Here is a 21,066-nt window from a genome sequence, read left to right as displayed (position 1 = left end):
TCATCAAGGTAAAAAGAGAGATGAGTCAAATAAATAAAGTAAAAAGAAATGGAGATGTTACCACTAATCTTGCAGAAATACAAAGGACTATGACATACTGCTGTAAACATTTATACACCAGCAAATTGGGAAACCTAAAAGAAATAGGTAGATTCCTACAAACATACAGCCTTCCAAGACTTAATCACGAACAAATAGAAAATCTGAGCAGACCACTTACAAGTAAGGAGATTGAATTAGTGATCAAAAACCTCACAGCAAACAATAGTTCAGGAACAGATGGCTTCATTGGTGAATTCTACCAAATATTTAACAAGAATGAATGCCCAACATCTGAAACTCTTCCCAAAAAGATAACAGGAGGGAAGACTTCTAAGCTCATTTTAAGAGAACAGCATTACTCTAATACCAAACCAGAAAAGGATGCTATTAGAAAAGAAATTTATATGCAATATCCCTGATTAACATACATGCAAAAATTCTGAACAAAATATTAACCAACTGATTTCAACAATACATTTAAAGAATTATTTACCATAAGTGGGATTTGTTCAGTGATGCAAAGATGGTTCAATATTTGCAAATCAATCCATGTGATAAATTACATTAACAAAATGAATGGTAACAATTGTGATCATCTTATTAGATGCAAAAAAAGCATTTAACAAAATTCAACATTCACTTATAATACTAAACTCTCAACAAACTGAGTATAGAGGGAACACACCTCAACATAAAAGGCCATATGTGATAAGCTTATAGTTAACATAATATTCAATTATGAAAAACTGAAAGCTTTTGCTCCAAGTTAAAGAACAAGACAAGGATACCCACTCTTGCCACATTTATTCAACATAGAACTGAAGTCCAAGCCAGAGCAACTAGGAAAGAAAAAGAAATAAAAGGCATCCAAATCAGAAAGGAAGAAGTAAGCTGTTTCTATTTTCAAATTACATATTATATAGAAAACCTTAAAGACTCCACAAATAAACTGATGAAACTAATAAACAAATACAGTAAAGGTACAGGATACAAAATCAATATACAAAAATTGGTTGCCTTTCTATACGCTAACAACAAGTTATCAGAAAGAAATTAACAAAACAAATATCATTTATAATTATATCTAAAAGAAAATATCTGGAATATGTTTAACCAAGAAGGGGAGAAACCTATGCTCTGAAAATTATGTGACACTGATGAAAAACATTGAAGAAAACACAAATAAATGGAGAGGTATTCTGTCCTCACTGATTGGAATAATAAATATTGCTTAAATGTCTGCACTACACAAAGCAATCTATAGATTCAATTCAATCCCTATCAAAACTTCAATGATATTTTTCACTGCAAGAAAAAAAAAATCCCAAATTTTGTATGGAACCACAAAACCCCCAAATAGGCAAAGCAATCTTGAGAAAGAACAAAGCTGTATTCATCATGCTTTCTGATCTCAAACTATGTTACAAAGCTATAGTAATCAAAACAGTACCATATTGGCATAAAATGAACACATAGACCAATGGAAAAGAATAGAGAGCCCAGAAATAAATCCACACATGTGCAGTCAATTAATTTGTCAAAGGAGGCAATAATACACAAAAGGGATAAGACAGTGTCTTCAATAAATGGTGTTGGAAAAATTGGATTTCCATATGAAAAAGAATAAAGCTAGACCATGATCTTACACCACAACAAAAAAGAACTCAGAATGGAATAAAGATTTTGAATGTAAGACCTGAAACCACAGGACTTCCAGAAGAAAGTAAAGGAGGTAAGTTCCCTGACATTTTTCTAGGTAATGATTTTTTGTATAAGTCACAAACCACAGACAATTAAAACTAAAACAAACAAGTAGGACTACATTAAATTAAATATCTTCTGTACAGCAAAGGAAACCATTAGCAAAATGAAAGAGCAACAGATGAATGAGGAGAAAATATTTGCCAGTCATAAATTTGATAAGGGGTAGATATCCAAAATATATACAGAATTTATAAAACTCATTTAAAAAATGATTTAAAATGGGCAGAGGATCTCAATAGATGTTTTTAAAAAAAATCATACAAATGGCCAACAGGTACATGAAAAGGTGCTCAACATCACTAGTGATCAGAAAGATACAAATCAAAACCACAGTGAGATATCACCTCACGCTTTAAAATGGTATTATCAAAAAGAGAAGAGATAAAAAATGTTGGTAGGATATGGAGAAAAGAGAACCCTTATGCATTGTTTGTGGGAATGTACATTGGTGCAGCCATCATGGAAAACAGTATGGAAATTCCTCAAAAAAATTAAGAAGAAAAGAAACAAATATAATATTATATATCAATTATACCTCAGTTTAAAAAAAAAAACTGAACTACTGTATGATCCAACAATTCCAATTCTGGGTATTTATCCATAGGAAACAAAAATCACAATCTGAAAAAAAAAGAAGTATAGGCACTTCCATGCTCCAGCATATTTACAGTCATCAAGACATGGAAACAACTTGTGTCTGTTGACAGATGACTGAATGAAGGAAATGTGGTATATATACATTGGAATTTTATTTAGCGATAAAAAAGAGGGACATCCTACCATTTGCAACATGGGTGGACCTTGAGGGCATTATGCTAAGTGACATAAGTTAGACAGAGAAGGCAAATACTGTATAATCTCATTTATATTTGGAATCTGAAAGAAACTAAACTGAGAGACAGAATAGATTGGTGGTTGCCGTAGGTGTGGAGGTAGTGGGTTGGAGAAATGGGTGAAGGTGGTGAAAAGGTACAAACTCTCAGTTATAAGATGTAGAAATCTTAGGAATATAATGTACAGCATGGTGACTATTTAACAGTACTATATAGTGTATTTGAAAGTTGCTAAGAGAGTAGATCTTAAAATTTCTCACACAGAAAAAAATTTTGAATGTGTGTGTGGTAAGGATGTTAATTAAACTTATTGTGGTATTCATTTCACATATATACAGATATCAAATCATAATGTACACCTAAAATCAATACAGTGTTCTATGTTAGTTACATCTCAATAAAAAATAATTTTAAGTATCATCTTAAAAATTACTTGTAATACACATTATTATATATTTATAAAATTATTGTTTGTTTAGTTTTTTGAAACTAAGTTTTCTCTGGAAAGGAGCTCTTTGATGTTTGATGATTTGTATTCTGAATGTTTTAACATTTTATTCTAAGGTATATTTCATTGAGATTATAAAACCCAAGACCAGATATGATACATTTTACAGCATTTTTAGATTAAAATGTTTACATAGTGTTGTGAAAACATATATTTGCAATGAAACACAAAGTAACAAATTTACTAGCTAATTTTCAGTTTTTAAAATTGATGTCTTTAATTTTCTTTTCTTCTCAAGTAGAAAGTCTGTATCATATTTTAATACTATGAGTAGTATAAAGTGATGAAGATTATTCCATTTATTTTTAGCATCTGAGACTATGACAGGCACTTATTTATAGGTGTCCCCAGTTCAAAATTTTATACACCATAAAGATATAACTACAGAATTCTTATATTTGTTTTCATTTTTTTCAGTAATTAGAAGGAAACAGAGATTGTATTAACTCAATGATCTCATTTTAGAGATGAACAAACTAAAGACTTTTGAGATTAAGGCACTGAATAAAACAGCTAGATAATAAATTCTATCTTATGAATCAGTTTAATTTTTTTCTCATTAGACATTTGACTGGGAGATAGTGAGGTCAAGGATGATTCTTTTAAGGCAAACTCTAGGGCCTGTCTGAGTAAAAGACATTTATAGGAGGTCATCGTGATAGAATTTGTGAATGATATTTCTATTTGACTAAATACATCCACACCAGTATTAGAGAGTGATTTTTCCCTCCATGTGTTTCTTCTAATTGCACATTATTTTGGTGGCTTCTGACATCCTATGGCCCATGTGAATGAGGGCTGTGGACAAGTGGGACCATTAATTGCTCCTTCCTGGCTTTAAGCGAGGGGAGGTTTCCAAAGTGTGGCTCAATACACAGGAAGCCCTTTAGTAGGAGACCACGCGGGTGTCAGTATTTAGCACATCTCTGTTTCCCCTGTGAAGAGATTAGCCACCTCTAAGGTATAGAGTTCACTTAGGATGCCAGTGGTCTAGATATCCTACGACTTGCAGCCTTGGTTGCCAAGAGCCTTTACCCCTTGCCTAATACCATCTCCCACTTCTGAACAACCACCGCTGAGCTAAACAAGGGTGCCCTGGGCCCAGGGTGATGGTCTACCTCACCTTCCATTTTCACTGTCTCCCTTTTCATGTATGCGTTGAGAGTAAGCCCTCTCATACCTCCTCACACAGTGCAGAAAGAGAAGCCATGCCTGTGGCTCATAAAACAAAATCTCGAGCCAGTGTATTTAATATAGTATTGTAAGGTGTATAAACACAGCCATCATCCTATATTCCGCTGCACAGCTGAATACGTGAACGAGTAGAAGTCTTCTGCGTACACTCAGCACGACTGTGACCGTCAGCAGCACTGCACCATCCCTCACAGCACAGTCTCCCTTTCTGAGACAGGTCTATGGAATTAGGAAGATATGAATTGTTTTCTTTTCCATGTCTTACAAAGATACTCTTAATTTCTCAGTATCTTAGTACTGTTTCTTCCTTTTTTTCTTTGCCTTTTTTTCTCTGCCTAGATCACCTCTAAACACCTTTCCTTTCCTATTTACTTGAGAAATATAATCTAAAATGATGTCTAAAAATATGTGAGTCTAAAATATGTAGATTCAAAATATTTTTAACATAGTGGTAATTATGGTTTCCTCTTTTATGTTTTTAGTCATAATAAGTTATGAAACCAATAACAAATATGAAATTAAGAACAGTCTTGGACAGAGGATATACTTTGCAGCAGAGGATACTGCTTTGTGTACCCGATTTTGCTATGGATCTTATAGGCCTTTTGTTATGAGGATTCATGATCTTAAGGGCCAAGAAGTCATAACTCTAAAGAGACCACTAAGGTGTATCAGCCGTTGTTTTCCCTGCTGCCTTCAGGAGGTCGGTGAGCAATTACCTGGGTACTTTGTAAAGTAGTTCAGCAAGAATTTTTACCCTAGCATTGAATTTATATATTCAAATGAGATTTAATAGCCTGACAGCTATTAGTTTATGCTTGAGAGTAAACTGTAGGAAGGAAGACAGGTGGAAAATAGTGAGTAATTAGCCCCATGTCCCTGAGCAGTATGCCCCTTGGGGGTGAGATCAAAGATCTCAGAGACCAGACTTCTTGATCTTTGGGGAGAGCTGAGAAGGTAGGGCACCTCGGTCAAGTTTCTCACCTAAAATGACGGCCTGGCCAAAGCCAGAGGAGGGCCCCACAGAGAATATCCTCAAATGCCATCCCACAGGCAAGCAGGCAAAAGAGTAAGGAAAGAATAGATGTGTTCACCTCATAATTTTAGCCAACCTACAAGGAGCAAACTTAAGAGAAATCTGAGAAATCTCAACTCCCGTGTTTTTCAGTTCTTCATTCGAAAAAGAAAAGATAATACGAGAGTGGGTCAAAAATTATCCGCACTCTGGCTGTAGAAAGGTTTGATTCACCCTCGTATATCTGAGTCCCTGTAACAGGGACATGAGTTGTGAGCACCTTCAGCTCCATAAAGACCAGGTGTCTCTTTCACAGTACTTGACAGCCCTCTGATAGAGAACATGGATCTCAGGGGAGACGCCAGGGCACAGAGTGTTTACAGGAAGTCAGCCTCTGCCTGCATCTCCAGTGGCCTGAGACCAGCGCTGCCTGGGTCACTCAGTCATCCATGCGGGGAGCTGTGAGAGCAGGGCAGACAGAGACATAAGCACATAGAGATTTGATGTCTAATACTGCACTTATTTTGAAAGGATAACTGAACTTATTCATACTAAATTTTGTTTTCCGTGTCACTTACTTTAGATATAATAATATCCATAAGAATAGCTGAGGAAAACCTGAGAGTTTAATGGAATATTCTCTACAATTTATAAAGCATATTAGCATACATTATACTTTTGGTCTTAAAAAAGTAGACATAAGAAGTCTTTATTTACAGATGAACATGCCGAGATGCTCTCAAGGTCACACAGCTAAGGTGCAGAGCAAAGATTCCAGGTCCCGTTTTCTTTCTGTGCTAACACTATTGCCATTCCTGTTTGAAACTTGCCCTAGTGATCAGAGTTGTATCCATACATCTAAACCACTGTTTTAAAAGGGGTTTAAGAAAAGAGTTTTTAATTTAGATATTTTTCATAAGAATGAAAAAAAAAAGAAAAATTTTAAATACAGGCGGCCACTAGAGCAGTACTTCAGAGTAGAGACTGTGCACACAGTTTGTGTCTTGCCTTCTACTTTGCAGCTGGGGAAATTTACACAGATTAATTTACCTCTCTGTTCCTCAGTTACTTCCTCTATAAATAGGAATAATAGTACCAAGCGGATAAGAATGTAGTGTGATTTAAGAGATGCATAGAACAGTATTTTGCGCTTGGAAAATGAGCAAGGGAATCTAAATAGACATTAAAGAAATGTCTTTTTCAAAGAAAACATACAAATGACCAAAAGATGTATGAAAAGCTGCTCAAAATCACTGATGATCAAAAAAATGCAAATCCAAACCACAATGACACATCACATCACACCTGTTAGAATGTCTATTATCACAAAGACAAGATATATGTTGGCAAAGATGTAGAAAAAGGGGAACTTTTGTACAGTGTTGGTGGGAATGTAAATTGGTATAGCCATTATGGAAAAGAGTATCAAGTCTCCTCAGATAATTAAAAATAGAACTACTATATGAGCCAGCAATCCAACTTTTGAGTATATATCCTAAGGAAATAAAATCAGGTTCTCAAAGATATTTCTGCGCTCGTGTTTATTGAACCCTTATTTAGTAGCCACGATATGGAAACATCCTTAGTGTCTATTGACTGATGAATGGATAAAGAAAATGTGAGATGTGTGTGTGTGTACATGTGTGTGTGTATATAAATAACTTTATATGTATATATACATACAAAATATTGTTTAGCCAAAAAATAGAACTTGCCACTTGTGACTATATACATGCACCTGAAAGCATTTTTTCTAATTGAAATAAGCCAGATAAAAAAGACAAATACTGTATGGTATCACGTATGTGTCAAATCTGAAAAAAAAAAATGTCTAGCTCATAGATACAGAGAGTATAATGGTAATTGCCAGGGGCTGGTGGATGGGAGAACAGGGGTGTGTTAGTCAAACACTACAAACTTTCAGTGATAAGATGAGTAAGTTCTGAGGGTCTAATGTGCAGCATAGGGACTACAGTTAACAATACTCTACTGTATACTTGAAATTTGCTAAGAGATCTCATGGGTTCTTACCAAAAAAAAAAAATTACCTATACGAGGTGATGGTTGTTTCATTTAACTTAATTGTGGTAATCTTTCCATAATGTGTATGTATACCAGATCATCACACCATACACTTTAAACATACAGCAATTTTGTGTGTCAGCTATACCTCAGTAAAGGTGGGAGAAAAGAGTATTACTAATTGAAGAAAAAAGTACTCAGTAAATGAGAGCTATTATCAGATACTGTTATGATGATGATAATGTTTCCATATTACCTGCACTCTTTTGCTTTTCTAGATAGAAATCTATGCTCCTCCTGGTGTACCAGTAGGTTATGTTACTCAGACCTGGCACCCATATCTGCCAAAGTTTACAATTCAAAATGAGAACAAAAAGGATGTTCTAAGAATTGTAGGCCCATGTTTTGTGTGCAACACTTGTGGAAATGTTGAATTTAAGGTAAGAGATGTGGTATATTTATAGGATTTGCTTTCCTAATATAAGGAGAATATGATTTTGTAAGATGTTACAAATACATTAAATAAATATTTGTATACTGATATCTCAAGAGGAAGATAATGTACTCACGTATTTAACTTTGGTCAGAGGTAGTTATTGCTCTGGTTAAATGACAATGTTGATTATATTAAATGGGAAAAAGAGAAACAGAGCCTTATAGTCAAATAAACATAAGCAAAGCATCTAACATTTAAATATGGTGGGTTTTGTATGGAGGCACTGGACGTTATCATCTTAAATAGAATGTTAATCTTGTCACTAAATCTGAATGCCAAAGGATATGGTCTTTCCATAGTCTGAAACACAGACTGCCAGTGTTCTACACCCTCTTCAGAAGCTCTGACATCTTTGAGTTCCTGTGAAAAGCTCACTTATGTTAAGAGAATTTTAAGAAAATGGTGTAAGACGTACTTTGCAGAGAATGTGCTGAAATAATATTCAAAGATAAAAATTGCTAAGATTCTTTTAGACCTGATGCTATAGATGCTCTGATTCAGAAATGACACCCAGGTACAGCTTAGATAAACAGCAAACTTCAAACTAAAAATGGAAACCTAAAGTCAGCAAGTGACAAGGGGGAAAGTTATCTCTACTTTAATATGTAATACCCTACAATTAAGATTTTGAGGAATTTACCTTTACTGGTTACTTGTATTTGCTCTTTTTGCATTGTGTATTAATATCCATTTATCTATTGGCTTGTTTACTTTTTATTGTCAATTTACAAAAATAATTTGTGTATTGGAGACATTGATCCTGCATCTGTTCTCTGATTTGCAGATATTTCCCACAAATCTACCCTTGCCATACAGAAATTTTATTTTAATTTTTATTTTTTAATTAATTTTTATTGGTGTATAGCTGCTTTACAATGTTGTGTTAGTTTCTGCTGTACAGCAAAGTGAATCAGCTATACATGTACATATATCCCTTCTTTTTTGGATTTCCTTCCCATTTAGGTCACCACAGAGCAATGAGTAGAGCTCCCCGTGCTTATACAATAGGTTCCCATTAGTTATCTATTTTATACATAGTAGTGTATACATGTCAATCCCAATATCCAAATTCATCCCACCCTCCCTTCCTGCCTTGGTCCATGTATCTTTTTGAATTATAGTTTTCTCTGGGTATATGCCCAGGAGTGGGATTGCTAGGTCATATGGTAGTTCTATAGTAGTTCTATTTTTAGTTTTTTAAGGAACCTCCATACTATTCTCCATAGTGGCTGAATCAATTTCCTTAATGTGGTTAAATATATCTATTTTCATAGCTTCTGGTTCTCTTGTCTTAATTATGAAGGTACACCTCAAACCTTAAGTTTTACCTAATGTTTTTTAATATTTTATATTTAAATCTTTAACTCACCAGCAATTTTATCAGTACTAGATAGAAGTGAACTTTTATTGTATTTCAGATAGCTAAACATTTGTGTCATCAGAATTTATTAGGTAAATTATTCATTCTTTGCTAAACTGAAATACCGTCCTCACCATACATTAAATTTCTACACGTAATGGAATTTAATTCTAGATTCTGTGCTCTGTTTCAATGACCCAACTATCTTTTTCCACAGCAGTGCCTCATGATATGCTTATGATGCCTTAATGATATGTCCTTTGTCTAATCATAGCAAAAGGATCCCTCATTATTCTTCTTTATCATATCTTCTTGAATTATCTGGTATTTCCTTCCATATGAACAGTATGATCTTTTCATTCAGTTTTTCAGAGGTTAGAATATAATCGGTATTGTGTAAAATCTGTTTATTATTTTTTAAAATTAGCATATATATGATGCCAAAGCTGTCCCATCCCAGTAGTGTTATGTCTTTTAATTTATATCTTATTTTGTATTCTTCATAAGACCATATAGTTTTCTTCATACAGAACCGCTGCCTTCTCTGTTGTTTATTCCTAAGTAATGTATAGCCATTCTCACTATTAAGGAGGAATATTTACATTTTGAGGTGCTTATTATAAATGGTGAAAAAAAGATTTTCTTTACCTTTATTCAGTCATATGGCTGCATTCTAATATTAAATTTAGGTATTTTTACTTTCTTTACTTAGTTTTTCTGGATATAAAATCATAGTGCAAATGAGATTACAGTAGCTCCTCTAATGTTTTATACCAGTTGGTTCATTTTTTTTCAGCCTCCCTACACATCAAGAATAATAATGATGATGATGACAATAGTGGGAATACCTACCGATCTGATGATTTCAATTGAAATAGTAGCAAATATTTCATAATTTAGAAAGATATTACTATTGTTTTCATACCATTTTTTCTATTCCTATCTACCTAAAGCAGGAATGAACTTTTTTTTTTTTGTAGAGGGCCAGATAGAAAATATTTAAGTTTATGTGGGCCATGTAATTTTTGTCACAACTACTCAATCCTACCGCTGTAGCATAAAAGTAGTCATACACAGTATATAAATGAATAGTCATGTTTGTGTGCCATTCAACTTTATTTACAAAAACAAGACAGGCAGATGTGGCCCACTGACCATTATTTGCTGACTTCTCACTAAGATTTTTATTAGGAATTTTAAAAGTTAAGTATCAACTTTTTAAAAAGAAGACTATCATAATGCTCAAGAGTACAGACCCCAGAGCCAGAGTGGTTTGAAACCCATTTCTACAATTTCATATCTGTGTAACAGTAGACAAATTACTTAACCTTTCTTTGCTTCAATTTTTTTATGTGGAAAAGGTATATAATAATAGTAACATATAAGGTTACTATGTACATTAAGTTACCTAACAATTGTAAAGCCTTTGTATGCCATCCAGATACTAAATGTTATATAAATGTAAATAATAAAAGGTCTTTTCAGCAACCATTGATATGATCATTTGTTTTGGATTGTATCAATTTTCTAGTATTTTACACTTGTTATAGTATATATGATGTTATCTTCTGTATTTTTTATTTTAAAAATATTTTTAAATTAAAAATAAATTTTAAAAATAAAATAAGATTACTAGCTATAGATGCTTAAATGGCAGCTATTAGAAGATGAAACACTAAACTGTACAAGAGATTTGTTTATGTTTTTGAAACAATAACGTTGCATAACAACCCCTAAAGCTCCATAGCTTCAAACAACAGGCATTTGATTTTCATGCTTATGGGTCTGCAGGTCAGCAGTGTCTAGAGGTATACCTAGGCTCAGACAGGTGGCTCTGATGGAGTCTGTACATTGGCCTCAGGTCTGCTTCATGCGTGTTCATTCCAGAGCTGTAGCAACAGTAGCTGCCTAGATCATGCTTTTCCAATGGCTGATCACTGGAGAGCAAGACCAAGGCCAAACCACTCAGCCATGTTTAAGATCTCTGTTTGTGTCACATCCACTAACACTCCACTGGTCAAACAAGGCACATGGCCAAGCCTAATTTCAATGTGCAGGAAAGTATACTGGGCTTATAGAGGGAGGGGATTGAAATGACTATTTGATGAACAGTAACCTATGCTATTACAGTGTTCATATTAGAAGTTTATTTCAGGTTTTTAAATAACGTAACCACCCGCATCCAAACAAAATGAGTCAACTCTTTCTAGTTTCGTCACATTTATGTTATTGTCAACGTAATGCTATTGCCAGCACGTATGGTATCTTATACACATTTGAAAATGACACTTCTTTTCCTGGTTTCACACACCCTGCCTGTAGGTACTTTGGTGAGGGTGGGCTACATTCAACCCCCACATGACCACTTGGTGAGGTGCATTCATCCATCCACAGTCTGTTCAGCTCTTTTTAATGGCCCTGAGCTTTTCTTGGTCAGAATTGTAAAATTAGAAAAATTTTACTTTGGAGCTCCTTTGTTGTTCAGCCCCATTCTGTTGTTAAGTCTTAGCCCAAGACTTGAGTTGGAGCATCCCATGAAGTTACGTATTGGGTTCTTTACTTCAGGGGTCCTCAGCGCCCAACAGCAGGAGGTGAGCGGTGGGCGAGCGAGCGAAGCTTCATCTGCCGCTCCCTATCACTTGCATTATTGCCTGAACCATCCCCCTCCATCCGTGGAAAAGTTGCCTTCCACGAAGCCTGTCCCTGGTGCCAAAAAGGTTGGGGACCGTTGCTTTACTTCACTAAAAACCCCCAGTGCTCTTTTCCAGGCTCTTGGCATTTCATGTTTTCCTACTGACAGTGGGTGATAATGAGGCCTCCCATCAGCTTCACACACTCTACCTATGTAAACTCTCTCTGTGCTTGTCTTAAAGGAGGATTCAGATGGGAGTTTCATTTACTACCCCCCTGGTGGCTTCTAGAAATTTTATCAAAGAAATATTTCATATTTGTATCATTTTTTACTTAACTTTTATTTTGGATCAGTTCAGCTCATTTATTAAGTCTGTCTTAATGTAGAATAAAAAATGTTAAATATATCAGCAAAACTACTTTTATATAAGTCCTCTAAGGCAAAGAAATGTTTTTTTCATTTATCTATAGATAGATGCAGGTATCTATATGCATCTACTGAGTCATATAATATTCATTGTTCCATCTGGCACATAAGAGTATATTTGTTTCATTTTATCCAACTTTGAAAGTAGATTAAAATTTTCTAGAATCACTTTAAGACTGTCTCCTTTCTTTCAATTTAGATTAAATCTCTTGATGGAAAAAATGTGGTCGGCAAGATTTCCAAGCAGTTTACTAGGATTATGAGAGAAATATTTACACATTACAGTAACTTTGGCATCCAGTTCCCTGCAGACATTGATGTGAAAATGAAAGCTGTGATACTTGGCATGTGTTTCCTCATTGTAAGTCTGTTCTTACTAATCTTGGGTATAGATGGTTTCTGCAGTATCATGCTTAAAAATTATTCAGTAAATTTTAGAATGACCCTCTTAAATTTACAGGTTTTGTTCAAAAGAGTTTATTTGATCCTAGCTCTTAAATTCCGTTTTTTCCTGATGCTGTGGATTCATAGGATCCACAGTAGTTCTGTCTGGAAAGTCTACTTAGTTTCACATGTCAATAGAAGGACCTTATGTTAAAGAGAGGCCCTAGTCTTTAGGGCTTGTATTTACACAATCAAAATTGTTGCTTTGGGAACACTTTAAATATGCGCTTACATAGGATAAAACTCAGTGAAACAGGTAGATTTCCTCTTGAGTCACTATTAAATGAAATCATCGAATACAAGAGTGTAATCTGCAATGAGTATATACCCAGTCAAGCCATTAGATCAAACTGCCAGTTGAGAGGAAATACATGGAATAGAGCAATGATCCTGAACGTGTCTTCACATTATCGCCTAGGGATATTTCAAAAAGCACAAGTACCAAATCACACCCCAGTTCAATTAAATCATAAGCTCAGAATCAGAAGTTTGTGTAGCTCCCCAGATGATTCCATATACAGCCAAAGTCAAAGACATCTGGGACAGAACAATGATTTTTCAACCTTACCTGCACAGTAGAAGCACTTAGGTAGCTTTTTACACTCTCTATGACAAGACTACACCCAGATCTATATACCCAAACCAAAATCTCTGGAAGTAGGACCAAGTCTTTAAGCTGATTAGGGCTCCCAGGTGATTCCAATATGCAAGCAAGCTTTGGAATCATTAGATGACTATCTTAAACATTCATTTGGGGATGCAATCAGAAAAAACTAAAAAGTGAGAGGATATACAGCAAGGAGAACCCAGTTCCTTCAATAGATAAATGCCAAGGAAGATTAAAAGCAAAATAAAATGAAAAAAGGAGAGAAACATCAACCTTACCCAGTTTGTGGACCATGTTTGGATATTAATTTGACCAAATCAGTGTAAAAACACATTAACAAGACATTCAGGGAATTTGAACATTGGCTGTTTGATGATATAATGCCTAATTATGGTTGCTTTAAGCTCTGATGATGATAATAGTAGTTATGTAAAAACAAAACGTGATTCATATCTTTTTAGCTGCAAACTATTTCAGTGTAATGTGTTATGATGCCAGGGTTTTGCTCTAAAATAATGGAGGTGAAGGCAGGGAGATGTAGGGGCTGTAGTAATTGCTGAACCGAGATTGGTCATGTTAATAATTATTGAAGCTGGGTGAGGGGTCTCTGGGACAGTGTTATGCAATTCTGTCTAATTTGGCATATGCATAGTATTTTCTAAATAAGTTTTAATGTAACCAGAGTTCTGTGTAAAAATTGTGTTTTCAATAAGTCTTCATTTCAAATAAAAAGCTAAATCTAACCTTAGCCTTGAGGGAAGGGTTCACCCAAAGGCAGGGTAATGTGAAAGATATGGTGTGTTTAGGGAAGAGAGACAATTTGGGGTGTCTGGATAGATGGGAAATGAGACTGGGCATGATGGTGGAGTTATTAGGAAATGACTTTGGCATTCCTCTAAAAGTCCTTTAATGATTAGGCAACTTTTTTGTTGGTAATTCATTAAAAATTGTTTTGTCAACTGGTTAGTATCAAACTAGATATATATAAAAAATTATAAATTCAAGTTTTAGAATGATAAATTTTGATGTCTATGTAAGAAATGAATTTGAGAGGTAAAATTGCAATAGTAAAACTGCAAGTGATTAGCAATAAGGATTAAATTATTTCTGTTTAAGGGGTATGGGAAAATAATAGATGTGAGAGAGAGAAATTCTATAGGGTTTGGCTAAAGTCATAGGGGAGGGTGTCCGGATACACACTGATAGGATGGAATAAGTTGGGGAACACAGTGAGCAAATTTGGAAGACAAATCATGAAACTGACACAAAAATTTCTAAGGTGCATTCTGACCCTTGGGATAGCTGTCATTCTTACGGAAAACAAATCTGAAAATCGTACATGGAACTCCAGTCACAAGTTATATTGCTAGAGAAGAACTACAAAAAGTAGAGGAAGAAAGACTGAACAAGAAAGATCCCAAGGGGGATTTTTAAAAAAGCGAAATATGGAGAAATTACCAGAAGATTAATTAAATTAATGCAGTTATCAACAAATGAATAGAATTATAGTATTTAATTGCTATTAAAATTGAAAGCTGCAGGTAGAGCTTATATAGCTATAGACTTGCTCCAGGTTTACTTTTTACAGTATTTTTTCTTGTTTAATAGATATTTTACTGTGTTTCATCAGATACCTTAGCATTTTTGCATCAGAATATCTCTGTTCTCCTGTTGAAAATTCATTTCTATCTTTTTGTTTTTATCTAGGATTTCATGTTTTATGATAACAATGGCTGTGTTCAGCTTTTGACAGGAGGAATATGGTAGCAGGTTAATGATAGTATCAGAAAATTTGATGTCTGCGCTGATTGGGACTGTATAAAAGAAAAACTCATTTTTTTTCTCCTGAAAGTCATACCATAGGTAAAGTACTCTGTGATGCCTGTAGTCAGTCCCAGAATGTGATTTCACTTTGAAACTGTGGTTCTTTTTGTGTTCACTGGCTTGTAAATGTTTTATACATTTTCTTTGAATGTTCACTGTGTATTTGGGAGAAATGCATAGGACTTTTTACCGTTAGACATGAAACTTCTTATGAAAAACCATTTTGAATTATACTTTGATTTATTTTCCATTTTTGTAGCAAAAATTAATGAAAAACATATTAAAGAAATTATAATGTAAAATTATACTTTATTAAATCTAGTTATTTCATATGCAACAACTCATTTTGCAAATACTGTATATTCAAGAGTTAATATTAGCATAATTTCAGTTTCCTTTATAATTGTGTTCAAATAATACTCAATATGGAAAAATAAAAGTAAAATGTGTTTGTTTTATATTCAGGAATCCACAGTGTATTTAACTTTTTAATAAACTAATCTGCTATTGTAAATAAAATCTTCATATTGACAAGACAATAAATTATCATTTTTGATGGTTTTCAGTGAACAAAGAAAAACATGATTCTGTCCCAAAGAAGGACACATTTTAAAAACTCACTCTAAAACTGGAGTATTATTATAATTTTTGAAGTAACCATTTACGCATGGAATAGTTAGTTCCTATATCCTATTGTTTATAGAACACAGTAACCTCTATATTACTCTAGGTGTTAATAAAACATACATATTCCTTTGCAGGGTATAAACTTCAATATAGACCTAGTGTTAAATGTACTAATAATCAAATAACTGAAGTTTTTAAATTGTTGGTATACTTCCTTGCATATTTGATTATTTTAACAATCAGTGAACAATCAATTCAGGTAGTATTCCGAACCCTGTACCTCTCATTCTCTTTCATATCTCCTTAAAAGGAGCAAAAGCATATAATACCATAAGAAAAATCAGTACCAGTACTAGAAACTAGGATTTCTATCTGTCAGAAAGTTCAAGGAATTTTTATACTGTTCTGTAGAGAAAATTGAATTGAGTGAGTTGTCCAACCCATAATTTACTTCATGCAAAGGAAGTGTGTTTAAGAAATAAGAGCTTATGGGAGAGACTTCCTTTCATCTGCAGCAGAATTGCGATATCGCTAGCTCCTAATGTTGAGAACATTGGGATATCAGGGGAGCTGCTGGAAAAGTGATGTCCAGACCACTTTTCGTTAGCCTAAATAATTGACCAGATGCTGGATTACAATGATAAGATTTAACAGAGGTAGTCACGTTTAGTTTATAGTTGGACCATACAGCGTGCCAGGTAAAGTGAGGTACTTGCATAGCTGGATCTAGGAGCATTAGTTATGCCAGTTAGAGAAGGGTAGGGCTTTCCAAGCCAGCTGTCAGGTACCACAACCAACTCAAAAAGAAGTTAAAGACACTGACATTATCTCTATGACAGCTACATCTTGCTTTCATTTACCCCCTCCCTTTCCTCCCCGTTTTCCTCTTCCCCTTTCTCTGCATAGGAAGGACCCAGGGTCCCTGATTATGCAAAGTAAAACTGCAGTTAATCTGAACAATTCCTTCTATCTTCACTGTGCGAGGAGGATTTAACCAGAAATCCACACACTATCTGTAGGACCCATTTAAGTTCAAATATTAGACAAATGTCTTCTCATTAAATATTTATAAAGAGAAAAATGATCAAACATGAAAGATTAGAAATTTAAATGAGAAAAATACCAGGAATTACAATAAATATCTTAATTTCTAATCTCAGTGAAATTTCAGGGAATGTTGCATATGTATTTGTTCCTGGAACAGGCAATAGAAAAATGGGAACATTCTGACGTGGAAAAATGTTAGTAAGGTTGAAAAATATGATGGCCACATCATATCTCCCATATGATGGAAGAAAGATAACACAATAAAAAGACAAATTTTAGAAATTCTCCAGGAAGTCTAACAAAGTATAGAGAAAAAAGATGATTTTTGTGGAATAGATATATCAACTTCAGTTTATGTACAACCGGAATTCCAGAAGAAGAAATCAGATGGAACAAAAAATAATTTTTATAAATAAGAAAACATTTCCAATCAGGATAGATTGTACTCTTCTAGTTGAATGAATTTCGCATATATCAGAAAAATACATGAAAATACCTATTTATGATTATTTATTCCTAAAACAATTATTATGTGTCTGCACTAGGGAAGACATTGTTAGGCCTTAGTAGAATGGTTTCTGTGGCTTAAAATCCATGATATTTCCACAGTCTAGTTAATTTTTTCTTACCTCATCAATAAGGTTCAATCAATTCAGCTCTGTTTAATCACAGACATTTAAAGGGTCAAAGTATGTGGAACAAAAAGAAATCCTATAAAGATACTGTGTCCTTCCCCCTCCCCCTCATTTTCTATGCCTGCCTTTGAGTAGAGACCTTACCATTTCAGAGGGTCTGTCCCTCAGGATGATGTGACTTAGAGATGTAGGGTCATGGACCCATTCAGAAGAGGAGCTCCCTTTGCCTGTCCTTCTCACCCTGAAAAGAACAAAAGAAAATCATCACATCTCATGTCATCATTCTGCCCACCAAGTCCTAGTTCTTGGCTTCTAAGTGTCTTTCTCTACCTGAACTGGGCTCTTTGAGAAATGGTTGATCCCAGAGTTGAAGCTGGGAAAAGTATAAGATAAGCCTTGAACAACTTATGGAATGGCAAGGAGGTGCTCAAGGAATGATGGTGGTGTTTTCAAAGAATGAACCTGAAAGGGCTCCAACCAGCAAAATTAAGGATGATTTGAGCATCAAAATATTTTTATGAGATTATTACCATTAAATAAAGTAGGACACCGTGTGTCTTTACAGATATAATAAATGTGAAAACTAAAATTTTGATGAGGACACAGATATAGTTTTGAATTACTTTCTCATGAGACACTTTTAATTTTTAAGTGGGAAAGAGTAATTTTTACAGCAGAGTCTAGCAGCCCCCACCATGATCATGTAATCAAAGAGATCATTGTCACTAATGGGACAAAGTAAATTGAGTATCACCTGATAGGATTCAGGAGTTATGATGCAGTTTAGGACAGCACATAGTGAAATATTTCCAAGTTTTATTGAAATATAATTGACATATAACATTGTATTAGTTTTAGAGGTACAACATGATCATTTATGTTTATATTGAAAAATGATTACCACAGTGAGTTTAGTTAACATTTATCCCCTCACATAGTTACATTTTTTTCCTTGTGATGAGAATTTTAAGATTTCCTGTCTTAGCAGCTTTCAAATATGTAACACAGTATTGTCAAATATAATCACAATGCTGCCCATTACATCTCCAGGACTAATTTATCTTATAACCTAAAGTTTGTACCTTTTCACAACCTTTACTCATTTTGCCAGCCCCCCAACCCCCCACCACTGACAACCACCCTCTGTACACTGTGTCTAAGAGTTCAGTTTTTTGTGTGTGTGTGTGTAATTTTTTTAAAATGTATTTATTTTTGGCCATGTTGGGTGTTAGTTGCAGCACACAGGATCTCCTTTGAGGCATGCGGGATCTTTTGTTGCAGGGTGCAAGCTTCTCTCTACTTGTGGCATGCAGGTATTCTCTTCTCTAGTTGTGGCACGCAGGCTCCAGGGCACATAGGCTCTGTAGTTGTGGCACGTGGATTCCAGAGCACATGGGCTCTGTAGTTTGCAACACATAGGCTCTCTAGTTGAGGGACGCAAGCTCATTAGTTGTGGCATGTGGGCCTAGTTGCCCTGCAGCATGTGGGATCCTAGTTCCCTGACCAGGGATTGAACCCACGTCCCCTGCATTGGAAGGTGGATTCTTTACCACTGGACCACCAGGGAAGTCCCACAAGTTCAGTTTTTAATATATTCCACATATAGGTGAAATCACACAGTATTTGTCTTTCTCTATCTGCTACATATCATTTTAGCATAATGCCCTCAAGGTCTATCCACATTGTTGCAAAGAGCAGGAATTCCTTCTTTCATGGCTGAATAATATTCCATTGTATACATATACCACAGTTTTGTTATCCATTCTTCTGTGGTTGGATGCTTAGGCTGTTTTCATGTCCTGGCTAATGTAAATAATGCTGCAAGGAACATATGAGTGCAGATACCTTTTTGAGACAATGATTTTGTTTTCTTTGGCTAAATACCCAGAGGTGGCATTGCTGAATCATGTGATGGTTCTAGTTTTTCCAGGAATCTCCATACTGTTTTCCTTAGTAGCTGCGTCAATTTACATTTCCACCAAAAGTGCATAAAAGTTCCCTTTTCTCCACATCCTTGACAATACTTGTTATTTCTTGTCTTTCTGAAAATAGTCATTCTAATCAGTGTGAAGTAATACCTCATTGTGGTTTTGATTTGCATTTCTCTGATAAGTAATGTTGAGTACCTTTTAGTGTACCTATTGGCCATTTGTATGTCTTCTTTGGAAAAACATTTATTCATATCCTCTGCCCATTTTTTAATCATATTCTTCTTTTTAACTTTATGATTTATTTAATGTTTTGTATATTATACATAATTTTTTGTATATTCACAAAATATATGATTGGCAAACATTTTCTCTCTTTCTGAAGGCTCTTTTTTCATTTTATTGAGAGTTTCTTTTGCTGTGCAAAAGCGTTTTAGTTTCATGTAGTCCCACTTGTTGATTTTTGCCTTTGTTGCCTTTGTGCTTTTGGTATCAAATTTAAAAAAATCATTGCCAAGACCAACATCAGGGATATTACCCGTTATCTCTTTTTCTAGGAGTTTTATGTTTTCAGGTCTTACATTGAAGTCTTTAATTCATTTTGAATTGATTTTTGTGTGTGGTGTAAGATAATGCTCCAGTACAATATTTTGCATGTGGATATCCAGTGTTGCTAGCACCACTTATTACAGAGACTATTCTTTTCCCATTATACCTGTAGATCATTTGTCATAAATGAAATGACAGCATATGTGTGGGTTTATTTCTGGTCTCTGTATTATTCCACTGATCTATGGGTTTTTTATTGACATTTAAAAAATCCATACTGTTTTGATAACTATAGATTAGTAATATAGTTTGAAATGAGTGATGCCTCCAGCTTTGTTTTTCTTTCTCAAGATTGCTTTGGCTATTCATGGTTTTTGTGGTTCCATGCACATTTTAGGAATTTTTTTCTCTTTCAGTGAAAACTGCCATTGAAATTTTGATAGGGATTGCATTGAATTTATAGATTTATTTGGTTAGTATGGATATTTGAACATTAATTCTTCCAATCAATGATCATAGACTATCTATCCATTGATTTGTCTCTTCAGTTTCTTTCATCAGTGTCATAGCTTTCCAGTGTACATAGTTTTGAACTCCTTGGTTAAATTTATTCCTAGATATTTTATTCTCTTTGATGCAATTGTAAATGGGATTGTTTCCACAGTTCTTTTTTGGATAGTTCATAATTAATGTATAGAAATGCAACTAATTTTTGCATATTGTTTCTGTATTCTGCATCTTTAACAATGCATTGATTAGTCATAATAGTTTACTGATGGAGTTTAGGTTTTTCTATATAAAATATCATGTCATTTGTGAAAAGAGACAGTTTTACTTCTTTCTGTCTGATTTGTATGCATTTTGTTTCTTTTTCTCACCTTATTGTTCTGGCTAACTTCCAAGTACTGCTGTTGAATAAAATTGACAAGAGTGGGCATTCTTTTCCTGTTCCTGTTCTGCTATTCACCATTGAGTATCATGTTAGCTGTGGACTTGTCATAAATGGCTTTTATTATGTTGAAGTTTGTTCCCTCTATACCCAGTTTGTTGGGAGTTATTATCATGAATGGTTTTTGAATTTTGTCAAATGCTTTTCTGCATATATTGAGATGA

The 21,066-nt window shown here is 34.5% G+C and overlaps 1 protein-coding gene across 1 annotated transcript in view; it reads left to right on the top strand.

Annotated features, from left to right (window-relative positions):
- The window catches only part of LOC130854961 (phospholipid scramblase 2-like), a 36,861-nt gene extending 21,751 nt beyond the window's left edge, over positions 1 to 15,110 (top strand). Inside the window, exons 4-7 of the mRNA XM_057737792.1 lie at positions 4,824 to 5,044; positions 7,657 to 7,818; positions 12,492 to 12,653; positions 15,051 to 15,110. Of these exons, the coding sequence (XP_057593775.1) occupies positions 4,824 to 5,044; positions 7,657 to 7,818; positions 12,492 to 12,653; positions 15,051 to 15,110 (605 nt within the window). The remainder of the gene's footprint in view (positions 1 to 4,823; positions 5,045 to 7,656; positions 7,819 to 12,491; positions 12,654 to 15,050) is intronic.
- The last annotated feature ends 5,956 nt before the right edge of the window (positions 15,111 to 21,066 follow it).

The sequence above is a fragment of the Hippopotamus amphibius genome, chromosome 6 (genome assembly GCF_030028045.1).
Source record: "Hippopotamus amphibius kiboko isolate mHipAmp2 chromosome 6, mHipAmp2.hap2, whole genome shotgun sequence".
In the NCBI taxonomy this organism is placed as follows: domain Eukaryota; kingdom Metazoa; phylum Chordata; class Mammalia; order Artiodactyla; family Hippopotamidae; genus Hippopotamus; species Hippopotamus amphibius.
This window is presented reverse-complemented; position numbering and strand designations above follow the sequence as displayed.